This window comes from Takifugu rubripes, chromosome 21 (genome assembly GCF_901000725.2).
Source record: "Takifugu rubripes chromosome 21, fTakRub1.2, whole genome shotgun sequence".
Taxonomy (NCBI): domain Eukaryota; kingdom Metazoa; phylum Chordata; class Actinopteri; order Tetraodontiformes; family Tetraodontidae; genus Takifugu; species Takifugu rubripes.
Genome location: NC_042305.1, coordinates 9,440,530 through 9,449,501, shown reverse-complemented (window position 1 = coordinate 9,449,501; position 8,972 = coordinate 9,440,530). Strand labels below are relative to the sequence as shown.

At 45.7% G+C, this 8,972-nt stretch overlaps 2 protein-coding genes across 3 annotated transcripts; one reads left to right on the top strand and one right to left on the bottom strand.

The window, feature by feature from the left end:
- Positions 1–74: 74 nt before the first annotated feature.
- LOC101074150 (ubiquitin-conjugating enzyme E2 G1-like) lies at positions 75–4,141 on the bottom strand. 2 transcript variants are annotated; one of them, XM_029829106.1, is made up of 7 exons: positions 3,974–4,091; positions 2,456–2,705; positions 2,284–2,386; positions 2,103–2,200; positions 1,696–1,874; positions 1,495–1,602; positions 75–1,420 (listed from the first exon to the last, which is right to left on the bottom strand). In XM_029829106.1, exons 2-6 carry the CDS (start codon positions 2,595–2,597, stop codon positions 1,516–1,518), a joined length of 609 nt encoding a protein of 202 aa, XP_029684966.1. In that variant the 5' UTR covers positions 2,598–2,705; positions 3,974–4,091; the 3' UTR covers positions 75–1,420; positions 1,495–1,515. The 2 variants fall into 2 exon arrangements, with proteins under 2 accessions (XP_029684966.1, XP_003974619.1); XM_003974570.3 differs by lacking the exon at positions 2,456–2,705 and having other exon boundaries at positions 3,974–4,141.
- Positions 4,142–4,645: 504 nt separating this feature from the next.
- Positions 4,646–8,769, top strand: anapc7 (anaphase promoting complex subunit 7). Its single transcript, XM_003974569.3, has 11 exons — positions 4,646–4,861; positions 5,415–5,601; positions 5,798–5,917; positions 6,010–6,121; positions 6,244–6,397; positions 6,468–6,610; positions 6,723–6,840; positions 7,198–7,394; positions 7,471–7,695; positions 7,802–7,952; positions 8,032–8,769. Exons 1-11 carry the CDS (start codon positions 4,761–4,763, stop codon positions 8,225–8,227), a joined length of 1,704 nt encoding a protein of 567 aa, XP_003974618.1. The 5' UTR covers positions 4,646–4,760; the 3' UTR covers positions 8,228–8,769.
- Positions 8,770–8,972: the final 203 nt, after the last annotated feature.

The window sequence follows — 8,972 nt, the reverse complement described above, 5'->3', positions numbered from 1 at the left end:
GTCCATCCCAGTCTCACCTGTTGGAACCAGCACCTTCTCATCTAAAACAGAACACTCAGACGCAGCTTCCAAGCTACTGTTTACACACTTTATTGAGCATCGTGTATAATATACATTGCATTGACACAAAATTTTAAAAAAAAGAAAAAAAGAACTCAGATCTGAACCAAACAATGGCGTTGGGGTGGATCGCCTGGACACCGTTTTCAGGGCGTATTGCTTATCGACGTTTCAAACGCACCGAATCTGTGCAAATACAGTGAACACCGGTCAGAGGAGGTCGTGGGAGGTTAGAAAACTACGTTAAACGGTGATGACGGCCGCTCCGTGAGCGTCCACGGTGGAACCGGCTCATCGTTAACACACCCCTGCAAAAGGATGGCGAGAAGGCCGAAACGAAGAGCGGACGCAGGACCGCGCTCGTCTCCCCCGACAACGGCCAGACTGACTTAGGTTCAAGTCTCGACAAAGAACGCCAGAGAAGTGACACAATTTGTCCTGCTGGACGCCGGTTTAGACCCCAGATGGTGCCTGAAGATGGACATGGCGCCTCCAGCGCCTGGCTGGCTGCTGACGGGAACCCCCCCGCCCCCACTGTTGAATTCCTGGAAGCAGGAATTGTGACAGAATTCCAAACCATCGTTTTTCAGGCTTCCTGAAAGCTGACTGGTGTAAATGTCACCTGCTGAAAGCCAAAGAAGCGGCAGCGGCTAATTATCTCGCTATGAACCCCCATTAACGTCTGCTCGGCTGATTGTTGGGACCCTTGAGGTTTACCGGCTGGCCGAGGTGGCAGGGCCCCGCTCCCGTTACGAAACGAGGAGACATCCAAGGCGATCGGGTGGCGGCGGTGAGGTTCTGCACCCCCGAGGGGTATTTAAGAAAGACAGAAGTGCTATGACGAAGCCATGACCGAGTGACAACGGTGGCGCCAACAAAAGGCAGTTGTGATGTAATGACAGCGTTGGGAAGATTTAAAAAGAAACACACACGAAGAAAAAGAGGAAAAACCTTCTATTGTTGAGACTTGCTGGGCTGACATTGATCTGGGAGGACGGGTGACGACCTGATGGAAATGACTTTTTTTTGTTGTTTTACACAATCTTGACCACTAAATTGCATAAGAAACCTGGTATAAAGTAGAAACTGTTCAGCAGCAGATAAAAAAGCAAGTTAATTTACAGTAGTGACATATCTTACATCATTAATTTGTTTTTCTTCAAAATAAATAACATTAAATATACAATTCCAGGTAGGAAACAGGTTAACGTCGCTGGTTGGGTTCTCAAATTGGCTCATCTTGCGGAAAACAACTGTTCACAGAAAGGTGTTTGAAGCCAACCAACATCCTTTGACTGGCAAAACAAGGGGTGCAAAAGCCTTTTGCTGAAGTTTTTCCCTCTCAAGGCATTTCCTTTAACTGGGGGGGGGGGGAGAACCTTCATTAGCAACACCTACACACCTGAATTAGACCAAACCAGTCGGTTTTCTCACCCTGGAATTTACATCCGCCTCCTAATCGAACGCCATTTCTTGACTTTTCCGTACACAGCGAGCCACCTTCCTCTTGAATTCACCGTTGGGGTCCTCCCGCCACTCTTTCTGTGGACAAGACATCCCATTATTTGGGTTAAACGTCGGCGAAGACGCTCGGTAAAAGTGTTGGAACCTGAACGGGAGGAGCAGCGAACTCACCGCGGCGTCCACGTTAGCTGGCGAGTCGCTGTTGGGGTCTGCCAGCATGGAGATAACGCTAATCATGATTGTCTCTACTGTGTGGATGGGAAGCCAACGCTCCTCAGGCTTTTCATAGCCAAACTTATCTTCTCCGGGCTCGTGCAGAATTGAGATGCAAACGTCCCCGTTCTTCGCAACTGCGGTGAGCAGGAGCCTAAATTATACTCAAAATGCTACGATGTGATGACACACATGCAACCGAAAGCCAATTTTACTTCATTTGTCGAGAAGAAAAGACAGGAAACGCCAAAAACGATCAAATGAACCCCCCACGTGAATCAGAGATGCAAGACGGCAGCACTCAAATGGGATATTTTTGTCAGCTGGGAGAAGTTACTAAGGAAGAATTCAAGCGCTGGATTTACCATTTGGGTGCCAGATTTCAGTGATGAACTTCATCTTCGGAGGCCTTAGAGGATAATCATAAGGGAAGGTCAGGTACGCTTTAAAAAAGCCGCCTTCACTGTAATCCCAAAAACAGGATGAGGTCAATGAAAAACACCTAGAATTACTTAGAAATGCACCGGTTTATAAAACTCTACTTACAACAGGGTGTCCTGGGGACCAATGATCACCACTTCCCATTTATAAATGTCATCGTCATCTATGAGGCCAGCTGAAAAGCCCTCCACGGGGTTCTTGTTGAGCTCTGCAATATAAACAGGGGTTTAATAAACAGAACGTAAAGCATCTCATTGACCCCAACAGAAACTTTTACCGGTACTCATTTTCATCCAGAAAACTGTCTGTGCAGCACATGTGTGGAAGACGTGCTTCATGCCGGCTCCAGAAGGACAACAGATCCACCACATGGACTCTAATCCAGGCCTCACACGGACAAATCCCCGGTTTGACCACATATTTGTGAACACAGATATGTGCTTTACTGTGACTGGCTTTACCCTAAACGATGTCCCAGTGGGTTACTGGGAACTGTGATGGAGGGTCACATTATGGGCTGGTAGAGGCTGGACACAATTCCAAAACATCTAATTTATTGTCCTACCACAGATTTCACAGATTGCCAGGTTTTAAAAATAGTGGTTTTGCTATTGTAGCTCACTCCAAACTCTGGCCGAGTATTTGGCACAGACTGGTTTGTACAGATGTACATTTACATTTAAAGCATTTAACTCACAATTTTTTTTTAATCAAGGAGTGAAAAAAATCAAATCAATCATCAGAATCCCTGATCAGAGATCAATTTTGAGTCAAAGGTGGTAGGTGATTAAGATCCACACCTATAGAGACATTAAATAGTGAAATAAAAGCAACATAATATGTTAAAGCGGTCACAGAATGAACGACTGGTCCCCTTTACTTGTATTTTGTTGAATATGTCTTGTTTGGTGTCATTTCAGCCCTCAAAATAATGAATTAGACAGAAAAACAGATCCTCTAGCTTGTAACAGCTTACAGGAATAGCTTGAATATATATTTCTAAAATGGATTTAACAAATAATGCCAGCAAAATAAAATAAAAACACAAGGATTTTGAAATAGATGTAGATGTCCAGGTGGTGAACTTGACTAGAAGTCTAGTCTAGCTAATTGTGCATCAAGGCTAATGTCGAGGTCAGCAGTTTAATAATGGTAATAAAAATACTACCATCACCACTGATAATTATACAGCCACAATATTACAGAAACCAGGCCAATAACAACAATGCGGGGTTTCTTTCGACTGGTTTATAAAAGAATATGCAAATTCTCGCTAAACAAACGTTGCTAGCATTAGCACGAAGCAAGCTCAGAAACGATTGATATTGCCGATATCTGCTAACATTTGAGTCTGTAACTTAAAATGGCTCCTTACTCAAACGTACAATAGATCTATGAAAAGCTACATGGGCAGCCCTAGTTTGGCAACTCTAAAGTCATAACAGTATGTATGTCCCTGATTTGATTATTCCTTTGTTCCGTCTGCTAGCTAACTACTGTCGAACCTGCTATCACACTAGCGAACGTTGCGGTCAGTGTTTATTCATAGATTAGACTTTTAGCTGCTCATTGGGCCAAATAGGTGTATGCATTCACACTTGAGAATGGCTATTCAAAGCCTCTCGGCCATAATCTTAGCTGGGGTTATAAATTAACCCATTGTGTGGCTTGGTTATTTCCTTGCGCTGACTCGTATATGGCGTAAACACAGCTAAGCGTCGCTTAAAAAAGCCCCCGTCTGTCGCTGTTTGGACCTCTTTTATATTGGCTTTATTTGCTCACGACAATCTGTTACCTGCCAGTTGTTTTCGGAGAAGTAATGCTGATTGTTCGGTCATGATACGCGGACTAAATGTTACGAAGAGCTGGAATCGGGGACAGACGCTGCGCCGCTCGGTGCGATTTTCCTCAGTGTTTTGATAGAAGCTTGTCGTTGGCTCCGGCTCTGCGCATGCGCACTTGCACAGATTTCCGTGAGTTGGGGAACGTTTTTATGGGATCTTCACAATAATAACGATTCCCCCCCCCCCCCCCCCCCCCCCCCGTTGGTCTGTGTGGCCCATTTGGATCCCACTATTATCCGACCCAATCCCAAGAAAGTCCAGAGGAAACTAAAATAGACTGCAGTCTCGGTTCAAGGATCGTATGACAGCGTTGGCATCAAGACTTTGCAAGTCTTGCGCAAAACAAATCACAAAAGGACGCAAGTTGTCTGTTGCGTTTACTGTTGGTTCTACTGTTTGAGAAAATGTTAAGGTTATTTTTATCCGGTTTGTAATCTAAATAACTTCTCAATAAACGTTTCTTTTATTGTTATAACATAACGTTTCAAAACATGTTTGGCGGATTCACTATATATACATGTACATAAAATATATACATACATATATACGAACGACAAGACATTTTGTTCTCTAAATTACGAGCTCCTGGTGCGTACGCGAAGGCAGCATAATACGGAAGGAAGGAAGGTTCCTCGGCGCCATATTTAATACAGCAGCCGCTAGCTAGCATTAGCTGTTTACGAGCCCAAACTTTCTGTTTGACAGGCTAACCCGGCCAAGGCCTTCAAATTCTTTAAAATGAATGTAATCGATCACGTACGGGACATGGCCGCTGCTGGCCTCCATTCCAATGTACGGATATTGAGCAGTCTGCTTCTGACGATGAGTAATAATAACCCGTAAGTACTGTCAATTTGGGCTCCGTCTATTACGTGTGTTCTTCCTTAGTGTTGCAGTGGTTCGCCTGGAACTAGCAAGCTCAATCTAGGTGGCAAATTACACTTCGTTAATTAAATCCACGCAAAAATACTAGTTCGAGCATTAGTTTTAGGTTTTCTATGTCACAAATGAAGATATTGAACGCGAAAAAGGGCCTACGTGCAATGTACATCCAGGAAGTAGCCGCATGCAAGTCTCTTCTAGTTAGCCCGAATTGTTGTGAGTTTTATCACATTGAAAGTTGCTTTTTCCCTGCAACGTGTGCACACCGCAGTCCGGACGCATTGAAACAGATGATGTGCAACCAATATATATGTTTATAACGCTTCCTTTGTTGTGATATAGCTAAACATTGCGACCGGAATGGGAGCCATGATTTGATTGGAATCGCTGTTTCCCTTCCAGTGTTGTGGCTCTGATGTCAACTCTTACGGCTCCTTCTCACTTGAGGTCATCATTTGGAGACGTTTAATAACCATTCCCATTTCTGCTGCCTGGTCTTTTGTTTTGCAGAGAGCTGTTCTCACCAGCACAGAAGTATCAGTTGTTGGTTTATCACGCCGATGCCATTTTCCATGATAAAGAATACCGCAATGCTGCATGTAAATACAGCATGGCACTGCAACAGAAGAAGGTCCTGGGCAAAACATCCAAAGTTCGAACCTCTACCAGCGGAGCTGCGGCCAACATGCAAGCACAGGTGGGTTAGACAGGAGCGTGGAGCGGGCAGGTCTGATGCTTATTGTCTTGTGCACATTTTCAATGCAAATATAAGCCAAAACAAAGCCATTTTTGCATGTGTTGACTTAAAAGGTTGAATCTAAAATGTAGCAGCTTGGTTTCTGTGAATGGGAATATTGGGGAAACCAAACTTGGACCAATTTGTTGTCTTTCAGAGTTTGCCATCTGAAATCGAGGTCAAGTATAAGATAGCGGAGTGCTACACTATTTTAAAACTAGACAAAGATGCCATTGCAGTCCTCGAAGGGATTCCATCCAGACAGAGGACGCCAAAGGTGAAGTCCCACCCCTGCTGTTTTCCACTGAAATATCAGTCCTTTTTTTTTTTACAGGCTTGTCTTAAAGTGAATGTTTCTTGTTCCCTAAGATCAACATGATGCTGGCCAATCTGTATAAGAAGGCTGGTCAGGAACGTTCTGCCGTGACAAGCTACAAAGAGGTTCTGAGGCAGTGCCCTCTCGCCCTGGATGCAATCATTGGTAAACATGCCCCGACAAACTTAGTCTAACACACATTTGGCTCATACCTGTAGGTTCTAACGCATCTATACATGCTACTCAAACCTTCTACTTAATCCTGTGATTTGGTTCTTTCCTTTTAGGTCTTCTCTCGCTCTCAGTCAAAGGAGCTGAAGTGGCTTCCATGACGATGGATGTGATCCAGAGTATCCCCAACCTGGACTGGCTTTCTGTTTGGGTCAAAGCGTATGCCTTCATTCACGCTGGAGACAATCAGAGAGCTATCAACACCATTTGGTGAGCAGGCGGCGCCATTTTATGCAAAACACTCCGCCCGTATGTCTTCATCCTCAATTCTCTTCCTCAGCTCTCTCGAAAAGAAGTCTTTGTTACGAGATAACGTGGACCTCCTGGTGAGCCTTGCCGACGTCTACTTCAGGGCGAGTGATACTAAGAACGCGATCCTCAAGTTTGAACAAGCCCAGATGCTGGACCCGTACCTCATTAAAGGTGCTGTCTTTATCTCTAGACTTGTAGTTCCAGTAGATGTGAGCACCACTTGAACAGTAACGAGAACGTTTGAACTCCAGTTGAGCTTTCAGTTCTGACATTTCCACCCTAGGAATGGATGTGTATGGATACTTGATGGCACGTGAAGGACACCTGGAGGATGTGGAAGTCCTGGGTGGAAGATTATTTAATATATCAGACCAGCATGCAGAACCGTGGGTCATCTCTGGGTGAGGCTACACAGTTATGGATAGATAATAAATACAGTTTTAAATTGGGGGGAAAATGGTACCGACATGGAACATTAAAATTAAGAGTATATGCAGACACGGAAAACTCTGATCATATCAGAGGGATAAAAACACCATATAAAATCCAGCAGCTGTGTCGACAGTGTTGTGCAAAATGTGTGTAACATACAGCTGTGCAACAAGCAGCTTGTGCACCCTTGAGGAGTCTATCCCCATGTCCCACAGCATATTATGTGACCTTAATATGTGAATGGTGTATGTTAGTGATTTGAATGTGTGTCATCCAGATCCCTTTTTAGCTTTTTGTGAGCTGATGAATCTGCTTGTGTGGGTCAGTTGCCACAGCTTCTACAGTAAGCGATACTCCAGGGCCTTGTACCTGGGAGCCAAGGCCATCCAGCTGAACAGCAACAGTGTGCAGGCGCTGCTCCTGAAGGGTGCAGCCCTGAGGAACATGGGCCGTGTTCAAGAAGCCATCATCCACTTCAGAGAGGCCATGCGCCTGGCACCCTGCCGACTCGACTGCTATGAAGGTCAGTGAAGCTTTCCCTCATCCTTCGGTCCTGATTTTTCCAAAACGGACTTCCATTTACCAGCTGTTCCCGGCAGGCCTGATTGACTGTTACCTGGCCTCCAATGGGATTAGAGAAGCTATGGGAATGGCCAACAACATCTATAAGACTCTCGGGGCCAACGCGCAGACTCTGACCATCCTCGCCACGGTGTGTCTGGAGGACCCAGTGACGCAGGAGAAGGCCAAAACCCTGCTGGACAAAGCCCTGGCCCAGAGACCCGACTACACCAAAGCCGTGGTCAAGATGGCCGAACTGCTCAGTATGTACACGTTAAATATGCCCTCGTGCTGCCCTCCATGGACTCACACACACACACACACACACACACACACACTCACACTAGAACCGTTCTGTTTCTCATGAAGGTCGGGAACAGAAATACGAAGAAGGGATCACGCTCCTGCGTAGCGCACTGGCCGACCAGAGTGACTGTGTCCTGCACAGGATGCTGGGAGATTTCTTGGTGGCCATCAACGATTACCAGGAAGCCATGGACCAGTACAGCATCGCACTGAGGTGAGGGTTCGCTCCCTGATGTAGCCTCGACAAGAAACGGTTGAAACGTGACGATGAGTGTGTGTTGTCCTCCCAAAAGCCTGGATCCCAATGACCAGAAGTCTTTAGAGGGAATGCAGAAGATGGAGAAGGAAGAGAGTCCCACGGACGCCACGGTGGAGCTGGATGGGGACGACATGGAGGGCAGCGGGGAGGACGGGGATCTGGAGGGCAGCGACAGCGAAGCGGCGCAGTGGGCCGACCAGGAGCAGTGGTTCGGAATCCCCAGCCATTGAGGGACACTTGAATGGGTTTCTTACAAGCCACAGACTTTCAAAGCAGAACGCTGGTGGGTTGTTTTTGTTTTTTTCGTTTTTTTACCTACGTTCTGTTAAACCTGCCGACAGACCGGGCGGCGCCGTCACGCAGCGGTCCGGGCTTCCTGTCCACAGGTGACCCGAAGAAGTGCGTCACTGTTTCAGAAAGTGCCAAGTAAAACTACATTCTCACAAATCGAGCGTCATGTTTAAAAGTTTCTCTGGTGGCTTCAGTTGATGCAATTTAAAGTTGTTTACTGGGAAATGTGGTCTGCAGTAGCTGGTGTGAAGGGGTCGTCCTCAGCGTGACTCGCTGCACATCTGCATGTCCGACGTGACGTGACGTGCAAACTCTGACATTTCTGCTGCTCTTTAAATACCTTCTTACTTTTAATATGAGAATGTGTTCTGTAATATACCTGTATTTTATTGAGTTTGCCTTTTTTTTTTGTTGACCTGACTTGCTTACTTTGTACATATTTTAAAGCATATGCTAATAAAGTGAACACTCTCAAAAACAATTTCTTAAAATCCCAACAAAGATAATTTCTACTGAATGATGCCAATGAACACTGTAGGAAGTTTAAAATCGCAAAACGTCGCATTTGGGAAGACGAGGGCGGGTGCGCCATCTAGTGGTGAGAACCACGCAGACCTACGGTGGCTGCTAAGGATCAAATTTGCTACCCGCGTTTTCCGTATAGCCAATTCCGTATGCTCGGAG

Excerpts from the sequence above, each read along its gene's own strand:
- LOC101074150 (XM_029829106.1), bottom strand. The coding sequence starts at position 2,597 with ATGTGGTCAAACCGGGGATTTGTCCGTGTGAGGCCTGGATTAGAGTCC. Across the intron at positions 2,201-2,283 it reads GGTCCCCAGGACACCCTGTT|TGAAGGCGGCTTTTTTAAAG; the intron begins GTAAGTAGAGTT and ends TTGGGATTACAG. Across the intron at positions 1,603-1,695 it reads CAGCTAACGTGGACGCCGCG|AAAGAGTGGCGGGAGGACCC; the intron begins GTGAGTTCGCTG and ends TCTTGTCCACAG.
- anapc7 (XM_003974569.3), top strand. The coding sequence starts at position 4,761 with ATGAATGTAATCGATCACGTACGGGACATGGCCGCTGCTGGCCTCCAT. Across the intron at positions 6,611-6,722 it reads GGACCCGTACCTCATTAAAG|GAATGGATGTGTATGGATAC; the intron begins GTGCTGTCTTTA and ends TTTCCACCCTAG. Across the intron at positions 7,953-8,031 it reads CAGTACAGCATCGCACTGAG|CCTGGATCCCAATGACCAGA; the intron begins GTGAGGGTTCGC and ends TCCTCCCAAAAG.